At 40.2% G+C, this 19404-nt stretch overlaps 1 protein-coding gene across 1 annotated transcript in view; it reads right to left on the bottom strand.

Moving 5' to 3' along the window:
- Nucleotides 1-3699, bottom strand: part of LOC126188562 (uncharacterized) — a 69332-nt gene extending 65633 nt beyond the window's left edge. The window contains exon 1 of the mRNA XM_049930163.1: nt 3444-3699. Within this exon, the coding sequence (XP_049786120.1) occupies nt 3444-3593 (150 nt within the window). The 5' untranslated portion in view covers nt 3594-3699. The remainder of the gene's footprint in view (nt 1-3443) is intronic.
- Nucleotides 3700-19404: the final 15705 nt, after the last annotated feature.

Raw genomic sequence — 19404 nt, 5'->3', positions numbered from 1 at the left:
TAGAGAAGTAGCTGGAAAGTGTAGCTAAATGTTGCAAAAAAAACCATTTTTTTTATTTTCACAGTAGTTTCCATTTCGCGACCGATCTGAACTTACTTTCCGAATAGCCCTCGAAACCACATAGTTTACTCATGCAGGGAAATAAGTCGGCTCTCTTGCGGACTCGTCCTTAGTCTGTGACTATTTAAAAATCTGGAACTATATACATATTACCACATGTGATCATTGTGAAATACACTGTCATAATACAGAAATTGCATAACTGTAAAAAGATCTCAGGATGGACTCTGCATTCTATTCGTATTGTGTGTTAAAAAGATGCATGAAAAACGAAGTAGCTTTTCGTCGATAAATAAATTGTACCTAAAGATATTCAGTCATTATTTCGCAGGAAGTGTGTGTGTGTGTGTGTGTGTCTCAGCATGGACTCATAATTATAAAAAGATCTCAGCATTGACTGTGCATTCGATTTGTATTGTATGTTAAAAGATGCATGAAAACGAAGCGGCTTTTTGTCGGTAAATAAATTGTACCTCAAGAGGGGGAGATGCTATCAAGCTGTTACGTCTTCCGATAACTGCTTACTAACAGCTTCCGCCCGCACAGAGGCGCTTTGCCGTGCGTTGACAGGCTGTCAGCTGATACCGGGTGTTCACTCGTGTTAAAAGGGCGGATGGTACAGCCGGCAGGGTATAGGCAGGAGTAAAGGTGTTTCGCGGTGAACGAGTTTCAGGACTGGGTGAAGAGACTCATCTGTTGTACTAAAACTGTCTGAATTTCCACACTATGTGCGTACACACCACTACGTTGCTTTCACTTCCGCGCTAACAAGAAAAGCAAAGAAATTTACTTAACAGATCAACATTTGGTCGGACGACAGAATGGAATGTTAGCTGCTCGCTTGAAACACGATAAAGAAGAGTCCCCATTGATTCACTAAGCTTCGATAAACGCGGTCCTAAATTCTGTTAGAAAACATGGGAAATTTAATGGGGGTCGACATCATCTTAGTGAGCTTTCTGCCAAATGGTAGACAAGGAAGTGGAGAGCAATAGAAAAAATATCTGGTTTCCTCTGTCTCACTACTCGTTGGTAACTTATCAAGGTGCGTGAGACAGCTGAAGTACGTTACGAATGATGGCTTACACGTAGAGATACTAAATATAAAACATAGACCAACAATGGCATGCGCAGAGGCATGCAAGAAGTTACTTTTTTCGCGCTCCATCTGTAAAAGGAATGGAAAGAATTACTACATGGCACAAAATAAAAAATACACAACGTACTGCCATGCACTTTACAGTGATTCGAGATCACAGATGTAGCTGGACCTGAAATTTTGAGGTAGCTGGACCTGAAATTTTGAGCTAACGAGGAGGTGTTGCGACATAGGTTGACGGTTACGGTGTAGGTGACGGTTACAGTGTAAGAGACAAAGCCACGGTCTCCTATGATCACTAGAGTTAGAGCTGAAATTCGGATAGAGGAAGGGCGGGGAAGAAAATAGGCAATATTCTTTACAAAAGTACCATGGTAACCAAGGGAAACGAATCAGCATATTAAGACGGATATTTGAACTCCATTACACCGGAATGCGAGCTCGGAAAGCTAACCACCGCACCACTTCGTTCGAGTCTGTCCGATGATCAGTTTTCTATATTTATGAATTAAAATGTTTAATACTTCTGTTTCAGATTGAAATAAAAATGCCCGAAATGAGTAATACACATCATCTTTTTTGGGAGTTTCAGCGCGTGTAGAAATACTACAACATGTGGAGAAAAATAATTGCAGCATTCACCTGTAGCGATATGAGGAACCGTAAAGCATGATGGGTGGGCAGAAATTTGAACACTGCTCTTTCGTGGAACGCCGTCTCGCACCGTAACCCCTGTGCAAGTTTAATCACTGAAATAGCACTGCGATCTTGCGACTGAGAGGACTTTGATGCGACAGGCGTCATTTGTGACAGGTTGTTGAAAGTGTCCTTTTTTTTCTCCAGCTGCATTCATTCCTTTGAGATTGCAAGTAATGGCTTTTACCTGGGACTGAGGCCAGCATCCGTGCCCCTGCAGCTGTTTGTGAGTGAAGTGCACCTGCATCTCACAGAAATAAAGCTGGCACCCGTCCCGGAGAGTTACCTCAACGCACGTTAAAATGAGTGCATGATGTGTCTCGTGTGAAGCCATGCCCCTCTCTTCGGTAGCCGTGATTTTTATTCTAAACCTGAACCGAGTTGGCTTTCGCAGCTGACAGCAAAATGTCAACCTTACTGAAGGAAGCGGACAGAAGCGTAGCCTCATGGAAAAACATGGAAATTACCCTACTTTTTGTTCCTGAATGCCACGAAATGACGAATTTACACGGAGATGAAGTAACACCTTGGACAATATCACTAGGAAGCCACGGGCAAATATGTTTACAAAAATTAAATCCGTAGAAACAGTGTTTCTCCCACTACTCTCAGAATATTATTAACGAGGTTCACTCATGCTGGGTATAGAATCTTAAATCTCCGCCTAGACGTTCCCTTCTACCAAAATGGCTGAAGCTTTAGTCCATTGTTAAAGAATTAACCACCTACTGTGGCGCTTGCATAAAAACTTTCGTCCTGTTGACGCACTTGTTATCCGGTTTATCAAGTACAACAGCTGAGACTTTGAAACGATCATTCTCCTTCCATTCGGTGATCACATAAATCGCAGCCACGTTGCAGATCAGCTGTTTAAGCTGACCAAGCATTTTATCATCGCTTATACTGAGGCAATTTTCAGAATAATTTTAGACAGATGAGAATCTGGGGCTTTCCAAGTCTAGCAAGCACGAATATGCATGCGTTCATGAACGTTATGTCTGACACCTGTTCCTCTTTTGTTTCAACCCGTAACGCCTGAAAAGAAAAACACGTTCTTCAAGATACGCAGATTATAGATATGTTTCTTTTTATGTCTCGAGATTATATGCTTCGGAATTGACTCAATGTTTGTCACACTACATATTCTCACATTTGTAAAGGAATACTAGCATTCATAGGATAACGAATCTTGTAAAAACAGTTGTACCGAAGATATTGTTTAAAATATTGGTACTATAAATTCATGCTAGGGCTATTTTGAACGGTTGAGCTGATAAAAATTATGGAAGGTGGTCTATTCAGAGTCCTTAGGTATATTTTCCAAGCAATATTTGCTACCCACTAACAGGAGTTGAGGATAAATCGCTGACGTGGGAGGAAGAATTCTTCTAACCTGCTCCCATCGAAGCGACATTGTTACACAACCCACTTGTTGAAATGGTATCTCCAAAACAACATTAGCGTCCTGGAGCATACACGTTCACTTCACTTAGCGTAATACTTTAGTATCGTCGCACAATCGTTGTTGCGATGGACCAGTAGTACGCACTTGCTAGGAGGATATTTGTCGGACTGCCTGCCGACTTGCCTGATCAGGAGCGAACTCGCAGCTCGCGGTGTTTTGGACGCAGTTGCAGCCCGGTCGCTGGCATAGCGGTGTTTCGGCGTCCTGCAGACGCGCGCTGCCGATCATCAAAAACAGCAGGCACGCAAGGGCGGCAGCAGTGGTGGCTGCCATCGTGCCGCGGCTCCAACGTCACGCCGAGCATGACGCACTCCCGCCACTCGCTACGCCCATCTCTGGCCGAGGCGCAGCACGCACTGCCATCTGTTCCGACCAACACTGAGCGCCGCGCCGCGACGTCCGTCACAGTCCAAAGAATACCACTGCGCAGACGTTCCACTCATACGAACTAACGCGCCAAGTCGATCTGTGTAGACTGCAGCGTGCTTCAGGACCGCGCCTGAACTTGACACGAATGTGTAAACTGAATATCAGTGCACTATTACGTACTATATACTCCGCTGAAAAGATTCCATTTCATGGTCACGTTAAACTGCTGCTAAACGAACACCCCTCTTCCTTTCTGGAACCGCGCCTGAACAAGAACATAGAAGGTGGTTCAAAAAGGCCGCCGGTTTTGAAACGAGTGGTAATTTTTGTTTATTGGTGACCTTGTTTTGATTCGTTTTTATTGTCCGGAACATTCCGATTGTTGACTCAGTTTGAGTTCATCGCGGTCGGTGCCGAACCATGGGGCAGTCCAGTTGCGCTCAACGTCTGCTAATCGTGAAAACGTTTTATCAAAATGGAGAAAGTTATGCAGCAACTGTCAGCCGACTTCGCGCGATTCTAGTGCGTAATGAGACACCGAATGAATAAACAGTTCGCAGACTTACGAAAATGTTTTTTGAGACAGATTCCACAGTAAACTTAGTCCTTGGTGTCGTCTTTCTGGCCGAAGTGTGCAGAACACTGCGGAAGTTCGTGACAGTGTGGCTGTTAGACCAGTGAAATAAATTCGTCAACTTTCCCAACAATTGGGGTTAAGCTGTTCTTCAGTACGGAGAGTTCTCCGGTATGATCTCCATTACCATCCATATAAAATTCAGTTGACGCAGCAGCTGAAGAGATGGCAGTCCCAGGTCATGTGACTTACTTCCTTGTGACTTTTTTCTTTGGGGTAATGTTAAGTGAACGGTGTATGCTAATGAACCGCGTAACATCCATGACTTAGAGGAGGAAATTCGATAAGTTGTCAGCGAAATGGATGTGGAAACTTATCGTGCAGTCATAGTGAATTTCATGGGTAGAGTTCTTGCAGGCCAGCGCAGTAGAGGAGGTCATATGCCTCACATTTTCATACATGAAATGGGAAGGTTAGATGAACATGTTTATATATTTTGATTGTGTATTTTGTAAAAATGAACTTCTTGCTTTGCTATATCAAAACAGACTCTCTTTTTTAGCCACCTTGTATATATATGTTCATGTCTACCGTTTTAGCCCTTTTGCATTTTAATGTTGCTCCAACTACTTGTTGTTTTTCTGTTAATGTACGTAACAATGCAGATTTCATTACACTTCGAGCTGGATAGCGTGGCTGAAATGACAGTCGGAGTACTGTGATTCGGGTACCGATTCTGCCATTCTGGTTTAAATACAGGGTGTATCTAAAAGAATCGTCCGATTTAAAAAAAATAGAAACTATTATGTTATTTGAGATATATGCGTGAAAACGTACTGTTGGAAAGAGCAAACTCTCGAATTTTACATGGATCTCGTTTGGTAGCAGCAGTGTACGCTCACTTCAGTTCTAGCAAAAATGGTGTCGGGACAACAGAAAACTTCTTGTGTTCTACGTTTCGCGCAGTACGGGTCGGTAATGACTGTTCGGCGTGTCTTTCGTGCTTGGTAAGATGTGGAACCTCCCACAGTAGAGAGCATCAGACAATGGCAGGAGCAATTGCGAGAAACAGGTTGTTTGTGTAAAGGCAAATCACCAGGCCGTCCCCGGGTGTCTGCCGCAGACATTGAAAGCATCGGCCATAGTTTCACAAGGAGTCCGCAGAAATCCGTTCGCCGTGCAGCTCATCATGCCCCCGATGTCCGTCTGGCGTGTGTTGCGTGTCGACGTTTACACATGAAACCATACAGAATTCAACTACTGCAAGCTCTTCGTGAAGGTGACAAACAATAACGAATGGAGTTAATTTCGTTCTTGTCAGGATGGAGGACGACAGTTTTCTTCCACACTTAGTGTTTACTGACGAGGCAACATTCCATTTAAATGGAAAGGTGAACCGTATAATGTGAGAATATGGGATACGTAACAACCACATGAAGCTGTACAATGTGAGAGGGACTCTCCAAAATTTAATGTGTTTTGTGTATGGTCTATTTTTCTTTGCCGAGAATACTGTTACAGGAAGCACATATCTCAATATGCTTGAGAACCTTCTTTTCCGACAGTGGGAGGCTGATTCGAACGACTTCATTTACCAGTAGCATGGGACACCGCCGCACTGTCATCTGGAAATGCGGAAATTTTTAAATCAAAGGATTAGTGAACGATGGATCGGTCTCACTGGACCAAGTGATTCAGCCTTACATTACTGGCCTCCAAGGTCACTGGACCTGATTGTAAGTGATTATTTCTTGTGGGGGTTTATAAAAGACTGTTTATGTGCCTCCGTTACCAGCAACAAGAATGAACTGAGACATCGCATAACAGCAGCTGTGGAAGATGTAACTCAAGACATACTCGCTGCAGTGTGGGAACAATTTGAATACAGCATTGATATAGGCCATGCATCTCAAGGGGGGCATATTGAACACCTATGAAAAGGTAGGAAAGGATATTTTTTGAGTTTCCTGTTCATCAAAAAACAAAATTCATTTTATATATTTATTAGTTTCAGGAATATATACGTGCAAAATCTGATGATTCTTTTTGATACATCCTGAACAGTATTTTTATAGTGCCCGCTAGCGCATTGGGTTAAAACCTGCGAAGTATCCATTCCCCCACCCTGACCTTTCAGTAAGCGTGCGATATCTCGTTCTTAATTGTGGTTCACTGTCGAAACTGGTATGAGACATAAAATACAAAAGTTCGGAGTTCAATCCTCAGTCGGTTCCACGACATTTTTCTGCCACTGACCGCATCTTTCACTAATGGCAACGATATCTAAATGTATATAATTCAAGTTGCAACTCGGTTCAGAAGCGAGTAAACTGTATGTCGCTCTGTAGATTGGTAAATCAGTTCACCGGTCAGAGAATGGTTCATCCCTAGTAAAGCACTGCGGTGTTCAAATCATCTTTCATGTTTAGAATGGTTCTACCTCAACTGGCGAAACTGACTAGACGCTCGGCAGCGATCGGGAAGGTGTCTTCAGATAAGCGCATATTACTCCTTACTGAACGATACATCTTGACGGCTTTGTCCACTTATCAAGCAAGGCGATACAAAGGTTAGCACACTGGATTCGAATTCGCATTCTGGAGAACGACGGTTCAAGTCCCCGTCCGGCAATACAGGTTTAGGTTTCCTGTGATTCCCCTAAAATCGCTTAAGGCAAATGCCGAGATGATTCGCGTGACAAGGGCAGGGTCGAATTCCTCCGCCATCCTGTCATAATCAGAGCTTGTCCTCCGCCTCTGATGACACCGTCGTCGATGATACGCTAAATTCCAGTCTTCCTTCCTTCTTTCTTGTACACATCAAAATCAACTATTCTTATAGGGTCAAAATGGTTCTGAGCACTATGGGACTTAACATCTGTGGTCATCAGTCCCCTAGAACTTAGAACTACTTAAACCTAACTAACCTAAGGACATCACACACATCCATGCCCGAGGCAGGATTCGAACCTGCGACCGTAGCGGTCACGCGGTTCCAGACTGAAGCGCCTAGAACCGCACGGCCACGCCGGCCGGCATTCTTATAGGAAAAGAAATTTTTTGTTTATGTATTTTGAGTTTAGGCAACATTTTTCATACAGCCGGCAATAGTTATAACAGTACAGAGTTACCATGAAACCTTGAGCTAAAGTGAAATAACAGACTAAGCTTAGGTTTGCGAATAAAACATACTAAGAATATTACCTTAGGTTAAAATCTATTCCTTCAGTGTTTTCATATGGAGTATCTTATTCAACATAGTTCGAGTCTGTATATATATATCTCCGACCGCCGTGTCATCCTTAGCCTATAGGCGTCACTGGGTGCGAATATGGAGGGGCATGTGGTCACCTTACCACTTTCCCAGTCGTATCAGGTTTCGCGATCGGAGATGCTACTTCTCAGTCAAGTAGCTCCTCAATTAACCTCACAATGACTGAATGCACCCCTCTTGCCAACATCACTCGACTGACCCGGACGATCACCCATCCAAGTGCTAGCCTAGCCCTACAGCGCTTAGCTTTGGTGATGTGACGGGAACCGGTGTTATCACTGCGACAAGACCATTGGTACATATACATATTCCCATTAGTAATTTACAAATTATAAAAAGGTATAGGAAAAGGATGTAAAGTGGAAGGGTGAAGAATGAAGGATGAGATGTTTGTTAGGACCAGTGGTACCAAATCAGATATTTCAAATTGCCCCGTTTCAAACTACTGATCTATGGAGAACAAAATTAGTTGCACCACCGATTCGTACATCTCTGTGACTTGTTGGTTGGGCCAGCATTCTGTGATAAGAATGAAGAACTTACAGCAGCATTCTCAGGAATATTGTTTACCTTACTTATAAGGAAGTTCTCTTTGTTCCTTTTTAACAGCTTTCTGTACGCTGCTTTAACATTCTCTTACACACTCGTGTCTATGCCCGACGCGTAATGTTTCCAGATAGTATTTGGAGTGCAGCACATTTAGTTTAAACTGAAGTAGAGCAAGCCTGTTGTTTTCATCAGCTTTGTAAGGTCACCGGATAAAACAGGCTAATACCTTATAACACCGCCCCCAGTCTCAGATCGGCGAGGACGATCATTCATGGTTAGAATACCATAGAGCTACCAAAATGTGCGGACGTTGATTGCTACATTTCACCGACTGTCACAAATAGTGCCAGACATTTCGATTAAGAGCGAGCTATTTAGCGAGTATTTCGCTGTACCATAGTGTGGCTGTGTGTTCATCAGACCAGGCGTGGGGAGTAACTACAGGATATTCGTCACGAAGATGTAGAAGAAAAGGCAACTCTTCCTTACCGTCTAGGTCTTTAGGCTTTCCCGGCAAGCCGTTGTCATCTTGCAAAATCGGGTTTTCTGGCAGTAATCCGCATCGTACTTGCACGATATTTCGATCGCCTAATCCCCAGATCTTCATCATGTGCTTCCTGAGTCTAAGGGAGCACATGATGAAGATTAGGAGTGCGACGGGAGCACCTAATAAAGACTGCGAGTTACGCGATCGTAATATCGTGCAAGTACGACGCGGATTACAGATAGTAAACCCCATTTTACTAGATGACGTTCTGGTTGGTGTTCACGACAACTTGAATGGGTGGGCCCAATTCATGGTACGAAAAACACCCCAAAGCACCCTTGCCCTGAGCTACTCCTTCCACACACTGCTGGCTAAACGCCTCACTGGACTGTGGGCCATTTAGCGCTTTGTATCAGTTGAAAAGAGACAAAATCACGACTCATCGGACTACACTACGTGCCTCCAGTCATTTACTGTCCAGCTTCTATGTTGGCTCATTGAAGACGTGCAGCTTTGCGTGCCTCTGTGAACAATGGCCGTTTGCGAATTACCCGACTTCATATGAACATTGCGTGCAGCGCCCTTAGCTATGTTTGCTCGGAAACTGGTTGAAATATACTAAACGCGCAAACAAAGTAGACACTCGGCGAGGTGGCTGATGGGAGCGACCGTAAAGGCATTTCCTATTTACAGTCGCTCCCATCAGCCACCGCGCCGAGTGTCAACTTTGTTTGCGAGAACAATACTTGCACTCTTTGACAACAACAACTGCAGTCGGGTTTGAAACCGATTGTCGTCGACGATGCCTGACACTCGTCTCCGGTATGCCAGACGTTGCTCGAATCCGCACGTGTTCCACACGGCAGCTTCGAACTGGTTTTCAGGTGATTTTCCACAACCTTGTAAAGAAAGAATTCTAGACAGTTCACAGACATACGATGGATACATCGTTCATACATTAAGGTTGCGCCGACGCAAAAGTAAAAGGTAAATAAATAACTGCGAAGTTTTGTTTAGCGACAGCCCATAGTCGGCGAACCCTGCCACTTACCAGATGAAGAGAAAAAAAATGTTGTATTCAAAGTGAGAAATTAAATTAAAACTATTCTGAACTTTACGAAAGTGTTCGCTTGTACAGTACAAATAATACTTCTGATTTAAGAGCATTATCATTTCTTGTCGTGTTGTAAGTATTCATTTTGAATAACCTTGTCTTTGACGGGGCCCTAAACCTTAATCTTCCTTCTTTTTTTCACAGCAAATAAAACAAGGTAATGCGTGTGCATTCTTGGAGAGTTGTGTTGTGATGTTTAGTGTGAAGACTGATTTGATACAGCTCTTCACTTTACTGTAACCAGTGCAAGCCTCTTCATTTCTGTGTAACTACTACAACCTACATCCATTTGAACGCGCTGCTGTAGTAATTAAACCTTGGCCTTCCTTTTCAGTTTTGATACACACATACACACACACAAACACTCACTTCCCTCTGTTACCAAACGGCCTATTTTTTGATGCTCAAGGACGTTCCCATGAACCGATCATTTCGTTTACTCAAGTTGTGCCACAGATTTCTTTTCTTTTCGAATCTGTGCATCTTCATTCGTTATCCGATCTAGTCATCAAATCATCACCATTCTTCTGTAGCACCACATTCCAGAAGGTTTTATTATTTTGTTATTTCCACTGTTTAAAGACTGCATTTTGCTTTAATATGAGACTACACGCCACACAAGCAGATTCAGGGCAGACTTCCTAACACTTATATCTGTATTCGACCATTTTCTGTCAACGTGTTTGTCATTTTCAGGAAAGATTTTATTGCTATTGCCACTCTTCGTTTTCTGCCTTCTGCCATCGTCTGTTATTTTGCTGCCCAAACAACAAAAATCGTTTACGACCTTTAATGTGTCATTTCCTAATCTAATTCCTACAGTATCACACGATGTAATTCAGCTACAGTTGGTACTCTAGTTTTGCTTTTGTTGAAATTTATCTTATAATCTCTTTGCAAGACGCTACCCATTTGCTTCAGTTGATCTTACAAGTCGTTTGCCGTCTTTAACAGAACTGCAGTGTTAATGAATTTCGATTTCCTTACCAGATTTTCCATTGTTTCTTTTACTGCTCGTCGATTGTACAGAGTCAGTAACACAAGGCATAGGCTGCAACCCTGTTTCACTCCCTTCACTTGTTCTGTGTATTTTATCCCTGTTGAGTTCAGAGTTTTGCAGAGTAGATTTCAGTTAAGATTGTTAAATTTTTTTGTCTACAAATGCTATAAATGTAATTTTTTCCTTTGTATAGCTGTTCTGTGTATAACATTCAGCTTACCCTTCTTTGCTTAGTGCTGGCTTGCCTTTGACCTCTTGACGTTCATGAATCTGCTTCTCTTTTCACCAAGTATTTCCCTGGCGTTTCTATACGCTGCATTTATATTCTCTTTGGTTATGTACGTTTCTATAGTTTTGCAGTTCTTTTCTACCCATTCCTTCATTGTCATTCTGCAGCTCTCTCAATCTCATGTTGGGTTGACATCATTATTTCGTTTCGCATCCTTCATTTGCTGTACTTTTGTTTATCGGTTGTACTCGTATTTGATATCTCGTGTGTTAGCCAAGGACTTCCACTGGGCTTTGCCTTTCTGGCTAGTCGTTCTTCTACCGCTTACACAAAGTTTCATTTTTAACGAACAAAAGTTCCTATTTAGTTTTGGTAAACAGCTCGTATTGGAGTTCCAGAAGTAGCCTAGCCTGCGCTGTCCAATGCTGGAAGCATTTTGTCAACATAACGCTTCGAAACATCTCAGGGATAATCCTGAGATACCATGAAATCTTTAGATTAGACGGGTGTGTTGAGGCTAGAGTGGCTAAATAACTAACAAGAAGTTCAAAATGCATCTGTGTTCTCTACAAGACGAACGAGTCGCTGATCATCGGAATTACGGCGTGTTCAGTAGACATGTCAGATGGGGGAACATTTGATATCTGTAGAGCGGAGGAGACGTCTCGGACCTTCAGTACATGCGTACGAGCATTGTCTTGTTGGAATGCTGCTCTTGGTGTGCGTCTGATAACTTGCCGCAGGCGTTGTTGAAAAGCATCCAGTTTTGGAACAACTGGAATTGTTCATGATACCCTCATGTCATCTATCCGGTATGACGCTGTTTAATACACTCTGGCGTGTAAAAGACAATTTGCAGGCTATTGGCGCACCACTAGCTGTGCCGTCACAGTACTGGAATACACTGTGTGTGGGCAGCAAAGTGTGTGTGTGTGTGTGTGTGTGTGTGTGTGTGTGCGCTTGGGGGGAAGGGCTGGCGTAAACAATGGCAAGTCAACAGTGTTCGAAAAAAGCCGAATGGTTTCTTTCCGGGCACCACACTTCACTTTTACTGTGTTAATTTTAGACGGTGTACACGCAAGTAATATAGTGCAAACAGGTACATGTTTGCCAGTTTTGATTTTTCATTTACTGAACTAACTGTTGTGTATAAAAATACTTCAAAAATTACTCCGTGTCTCTAGTTCACGAACTGTGGAAACGTGACAACTTAAGACAACATTTATACGGTAACTTAGAAAAATTGCAACCATCAATGACAAAAGTTACCTCCAGAAACTGGACAACCTTGCCATCTGTGTTAATGCAAGCAAAAATCACAAAAAAGGGTAGGAAAGATTATTGAAACCATAGAAGCCCTTTACTGAAAAGATCCGCACATGTAAATATTCAAAACATTAGAATATGTTTAATTTCACACACTTCAGGCTTCGAAGAAAATACTGAAATTGTTATCAGAAGAAGCCAATTTTCCGCACATTTCATTGTTAGGAGAGTCAATTGTATTTGTATCTTCCACACTAAGTACAGGTTCATCGTGTTTGAGGTGTAAAAGCTTTTTTTTCTCCGTCTCCACAGAAGCAAAAAGAACTTCTTGAGGCTCACTTCTTTATTATTATTGCTCAATGTAGTCTGACGCCCTAGTGCCATTTAATGGAAATACACCGTTTTCAATGTTTCTGAGAAGAATATTAAACCTCTCAGCTCCTTTTTCACTCCTCAGCAAAGACAGCAAGTTGCAGAGTAATATCCTCATAAGTTTAATACATTCAGCTTTCCATCTTGATCCTATTGCGCCTTGGCATAAAAAAGTACGAGGTACGGAAAAAATTGAGAAAATTACGATATTCTAATTTGGAAGAGCTGTCTCGTTTTTACCAAGCTTTCCGTACAAAACTACCAAGTGATAAAGTAATCTACATCTCAACAGGTTAAACTGGTTCTGAAAGACAATTACACACACTATTAAGCAAAAACAGTGGTTTTTTTGACAGATGTGAGCGATTGACCAGGGCGAGACATTTTTGAACACTACCAAAAAAATATTTCTTCACGTTGAACATAAAAACACTGATAAAGATCTGCAAAGATGTAACAATCTTCTAAGCGCGCAAAATGGCAATTGTTGAACGACTTATACATGTGATGCAAGCAGCGACTCCTTTATTGGTTAGTTCAGGAACTAAGCGATGTGTCAGAAGTAATCGTCCTCAAAAACCTGCGAAGTTTTGCACGTTGCGGAGTTGTCGCGTTGAGGTATACTAAGAAAGTTTGATTAAGGTACATACTTGCACATTCGTTAATGTCGTATGGAATAATTTGATTCATTTATTTATTTTCCATAGAACCTTGATGCGAGTTTATCGCTGTAGAATATGTCAGATTATTACAGTAATAACCGTATCTAAATGGTAATGATACTTACAAACGAAATCGTATGTAAACAGATACCACAAGGTTCAAGTATTTAAACAAAACAGATTATAGTAGTAATAATGATTACACAAACAAATTATAAGTTTCACAATCTAATAGATATAAAAAGCATTCAGTCATCAATTGATATGCCAGTGCTACCTGTTCTTGTAGGAATGCTTAAAATTAAACACATGGTACTAATTGTTGCACACTGTCAAAAAATTCCTCTAAAGAATAAAAAGAATCATTCATAAGATAAAAGTTTCAGCTATTTTTTGAATTTAGTCATCTCCCCAGTGACTGGTTTAACATGAAATGGAAGTTTATTTTATACTTTTTTCTTGAATAATGTACTTCTTTATGTACCACGCTGAGATTTTTTTATATCCTTGTGGATATCATGTTAAGTCTTGTATCGTGATCATCATATTCACTGTTTGCTTTGTAAATTGTATTATTATTGTTCACAAAGCACATTATTAAGCATGGTGAGGATTCCGAGCTGTTTGAATAAGTTTCTGCAAGAGCATCTGGTGTGTCTTCTATCCATAATTCTGATGACTCTTTTCTGTGCAATAAAGACATTGTTTCCTCATTAGTGGTTACCCTAAAATACAATGCCATATGTCGTAAGTGAATGGAAATATCCTACGTATATAACTTTAATTGTTTCCAAGTCACAAACGGATGAAATTGAGTGAATGGAAAATGCTTCTGAATTCAGTTTTTCACATAGGTCGTTGATGTGAACTGACGAGTTTAGGTTGTTATTTATATATAATCCCAGGAATTTGGAAAACTCAACTCTAAATAATTTTTGTCACATTTTATTTCAATATTTTCAGTTGAGTCATGTTAACATTGAGTGACAGACTATTTGAAGTGAACCACTCTAGAGCTTCTTTGAAAACGGCAGTCACAGTGTTCTCTAGACTGCAGTTGGGTGTTTTATCAATCATAATGGTTGCATCACCAGCGAACAGGGTGAAGTGTGCTTTTTGTGTCATACAGCATGACAGATCATTGATAAAGATATGGAAAAAGAAATGGACCAAGCACCAAGTCCTAATCATAATGATTGCATCATCAGCAAACAGGGTGAAGTGTGCTTTTTGTGTCATACAGCATGACAGATCATTGATAAAGATGAGGAAAAAAAAATTGACCAAGCACCAAGTCCTGTGGCATTCCACATCTTACTGTGTCCCAGTCAGAGCAGGCAGGTGCCACTGCAGAATTGTTCAATACTACTATATGTTATCTAGATACGACTCGGGCCACATCCTTACTTTACTATTTAATTGATAGTACTCAGCCTTTGTAGGTAGAATTTTGTGATCTACACAGTCAGATGCTTTAGAAAAATGACAGAAGATTCCAACTGGTGACATTTTATTGTTTGTAGATTCAAGGAGTTGATTGAGGAATGAGAAAATGGTATGTTCAGTTGAAGTACCCTTTTGGAATACAAACTGATTTTTATTAGAGATTTTATTTTTATTGAGGTGTGCCATGATCCTCTGGAACATTAGTTTCTCTAGGATTTTAGAGAGACTCGTTAAGAATGAAATTGGCCATCGGTTGGAAACATCAGCTTTATCGCCTTTTTTGAACTGTGGTTTTACAATTGCATATTTGAGTCTATTAGGGACAGTACCCTGATTTATGGATACATTTGATATGTGACAGAAAACTTCACAAGTAAATTTGCAACAGTGCTTCAGTACATTGATAGATATATTATCCACAACAGTGGAATTTTTATTTTTCATTTGCCTTATTACATTCTCAATCTCTTTGGCTGTAATATAGGGGACATGCATCTGACTAATTTTGTTCTGCACTGCTTGTTGTAAAAGACTCATCGCTTCAACTCCCTTGACAACCAATTTGATCTGATACTGTCAAAAAATGGTTGTTGAAGGTATTGGCAATCATATCACCTTCATCTACCATCTGTATCTTCTGTAATTTTTCCTGTCTCCCTTTTGACCATTTCCAGATAGTTTTTATTTTATTATTTGATTTGTTAATTACAGATCTAATAAACATGCTCTAGGATTTCTTAATGACACTCTTCATGATATTACAGTATACTTTGTAGTGCCCCCTATCCTTAGTTGTGTTAGAATTTCTGAGTGAGACATAAAGCTTTCTCTTTGTTTCACATTATGTTTTGATTCTCTTAGTCAGCCATGAGTGATGTTAGATGCACTGAAACACATTCTGTAAGTATTCAGTCGGGTGCCGATAGGCATCCACAAGGTCGGGGCAAGAGACGGGGGGGGGGGGGGGGGGGGGGGGGGCACTTGGGCTGTCACGTGGTCTCTCCCTGGGGTACAGGCAGCCCTTTTATTCGTTACGGAACTCTAGGACTGACTGCTGTGGTTCTTCTAACTTGGAGGTGTAACATTGCATAGTTGGATGGAAAATACTGTAATTTTAACAATCACTGTGGTGTTTTTTCCCCACATTCTGTTTTGTTCACTGTATCTGAGGTACACTTTAACCAATCAATCCAAGAAATGCTGCTTTTAAAACACATTTTGTTCAACTTTAGTTTCGGAAGCCAACATTAATAAAATGAGAAACATTCACTTTAGTTAAATATGAATAAAAAAAGAGATGTCTGTACAAACTATTAAAATTCGTAACTATTAACCTTTTGAGATAACAAAGTTCCTTTCAATTTTATTGCATGGGCCAAGACACATTTCCTTAAACAATGACAGTTTTAGAATCTGACTCTCTCTGGTGGTGCACATCCTTGTACATCATGTAGACTCCTGTTTGAAAAACCTACCACCACTATGTGCATGAGATACATTTAACTACTATCACTTGAGTAAATATGCACAACTAATGCATATGCAATAGAATTGGTTAGTGAAGAATTCTGAGATAGGAAATCACTATTTAATTATATTACTGAAACTAGATTTTTCTAAAATATATCTTTATAAAATAGTAGAAATTCTTTTTTTTTTTTTACTTTTGCCTAAAATGATAACTATCTTCAGCAATATCAGAAAATTTCTGCCAGTGTCAGGACTCAAACCTTTGGACAAACAGTTGGCTTACCAGGAAACTAGCTAAACTTGCCTGCAAATAAAATCAAGATCTCAAATCAGACTCCTTTCTTACGCACAAATTATCAGTTGTCACTATTTATATCTATAAGATCAGCAAAGTTAGTATATAAATAGTTCATTACAGTTTAAATAAGAAAAATAATTTTTATTATTGCAAAGCTGCACCAGTTTCTAGAAGCTTGTTGATCAGACATGTCCTAATTGTTGCTAAATTATATTTTCATTAATTTCAAAAAGCCTCAAAGTTAGGAAGATATAATTTATCTTTCAAATTAATGAAGACAATATTGTGCATGAATCATTAAGGACATACGAACATAAAAGTCTCCACTGAAAGTGTGCACAAAGATTGACAGACAGAGATAATGTAAATTTATATATTTAACAACTAATAAGTGTTATAGTGCTGTCTTCTTGTTGCCAGCTTGTTGCTTATGAATGTTGGCTCCATGAACATTTTAAGGGATGATCCTCTAATATATGTGCTGTTTTGGAGCTACTTTTTCAGGTAGGGCCCTGGCAAAGAATTAAAAAAGAAGTTTTAAGAGGTGAGGGAGATTAGAATGACAGGCTCACACTCATCTACATCTACATACATAGCCTGCAAGCCACAGTACAGTGCATCATTTTCCATTAGTCATTTTCCTTCCTGTTCCACTCAAAAAAGAGCAAGGGAAAGATAACTGTCTATATGCCTCTGTACAAGCCCTAATTTCTCTTATCTTTTCTCTGTGATCCTTACTTTAAAATGTGTTGGTGACAGTAGAATCGTTCTGCAACCAGCTTTGCATGCCGGGTCTCAAAAGTTTCTTAATAATGTTTCTTGAAAAACACCACCTTACTCCAGTGATTCCCATTTCAGTTCCTGAAGTGTCTCCATAGTATGGGTAGCAAATCTAGCAGCCTACCTCTGAATTGCTTTGATGTCGCCCTTTAATCCCAAACACTCAAGCAGTACTCAAGAATGGGTCACTCTAGGGTTGTTCTCCTACACAGATGAACCATATTTTTATAGGATGCTCCCAATAAACTGCAGTCAACCAGTCACCTTCCATACTACCATCCTTACATGCTCATTCCATTTCATATCCTTTTACAGTGTTACACCTAGATATTTTTAATCTATATGACTGTGTGAAGTGGCACACTGCTAATGTTGTATTCAAACATCATGGGATTGTTTTTCCCACTCATTTACATTAACTTACATTTCTCTACAGTTAGAGCTAGCTGCCATTCATCACACCAACTACAAATTTTGTGTAATTCGCCTTGTATCCTCCTACAGTTACTCAATGATGACCCCTTCCCATAAACCACAGCATCATCAACAAACAGCTGTAGATTGCTGCTTACATTGTCTGCCAGATCTTTCATGTATTTAGAAAATAATAGCAGCCGTATCACACTTCTCAGTGGCACTCCTGTTGATACCCTTGGATCTGATGAACGCTTGCCATCAAGGACAACATACTGAGTCTATTACTAAAAGGTCTTCAAGCCACACACATATCTGTGATCCTGTTCCATACTCTCATATCGTCATTAACAGTGTGCAGTGGGATACCATGTCAAAAGCTTTTTGGAAATCTAGGAATATGGAATCTGCCTGCTACCCTTCATTAATAGTTCATGGGGTATTATGTGAAAAAAGGACAAGCTGAGTTTCACATGAGCAATGCTTTCTAAAAGCATAATGATTTACAGACTGAAGCTTTTCCCTCCCAAGGAATTTATTACATTCGAACTGAGAATGTGTTCACGAATTTTGCAGCAAACTGATGTTAAGGATATTGTCATGTTAATAAGAGTAAAAAAAAATTAACTGTCTGAGAAAGAATATATGCAAAAACTAATGCACCTAATGCTTAATATCATCCGTTTCATTCTATTTTGTTATGATGTGTGTTATACACTGGTTCTTATACAGCAAATGTGTTTCACTTGGGTTTCAAAACATTTATATGTTTTTTAATGGTAATGGATTTTTCTAACACTCATGTCAAAACAGTTTTGGGGTGATTTGGTTATAATCAATAAAACATACAAATTAATGTTTTTACTGAGAGACAACAGGACAGTCTAGTTTGTTGTCAGTATTGATCATTGTTTTAAATATTAATAGTGTATTTAAATATCAGTAATAATCTCAGAGTCTTCACAGATGATGCTGTTATCTATAGTGAAGTACTGTCTGAAAGAACCAGCGCAAATATTCAGTCAGATCTAGGTAGGATTTCATTGTGATGCAAAAACTGTCAACTTTAAAAATTCAGAAATGTAAAACTGCACACTTTGCAAAACGAAAAAAATGTAGTGTCCATTGACTATAATATCAATGAGTCTCAGTTGTAATTGATCAGCTTGTACAATTACCTGGCTGTAACACTGCATTCCTGGCTAAGAGAAGTCAACAGGTATCAAATATAGGTCTCAATTTGAGGAAGAAATTTCTAAAAATGTACATTTGGACCACAGCGTTGTATGGTACTGGAACATGGACTGTGGGAAAACTGGAAGACAAGAGAACTGAAGCATTTGAGATATGGTCCTACAGATGAATGTTGAAAATTTGGTGGACTGATAAGGTAAAGAATGAGGAGGTTCTGCGCAGAATCGGAGAGGAAATGAATACGTGGAAAGCACTGACAAGGAAAAGGGACAGGATGATAGGACATATGTTAAGACATCAGGGAATGATTTCCATGGTACTAGAGGGAGCTGTAGAGGGCAAAAACCGTAGAGGAAGACAGAGATTGGAATACAACCAGCAAATAATTGAGGACATTGGTTACAAGTGATACTCTGATATGAAGAGGTTGGCACAGGAGAGGAATTCATGGCAGGTCGCATCAAACCAGTCAGAAGGCAGATGCTCAGTCTGCTAAGGAGATTACTTACAGATCACTTGTACAGCCATCCTAGAATACTGCTCAAGTTTATAGGATCCATACCAAATGGGACTAACAGGAAATATTA

This window comes from Schistocerca cancellata, chromosome 5 (genome assembly GCF_023864275.1).
Source record: "Schistocerca cancellata isolate TAMUIC-IGC-003103 chromosome 5, iqSchCanc2.1, whole genome shotgun sequence".
Taxonomy (NCBI): Eukaryota; Metazoa; Arthropoda; class Insecta; order Orthoptera; family Acrididae; genus Schistocerca; species Schistocerca cancellata.
The sequence above is the reverse complement of the archived record's forward strand: the minus strand, read 5'-3'. Positions and strand labels throughout refer to the sequence as shown.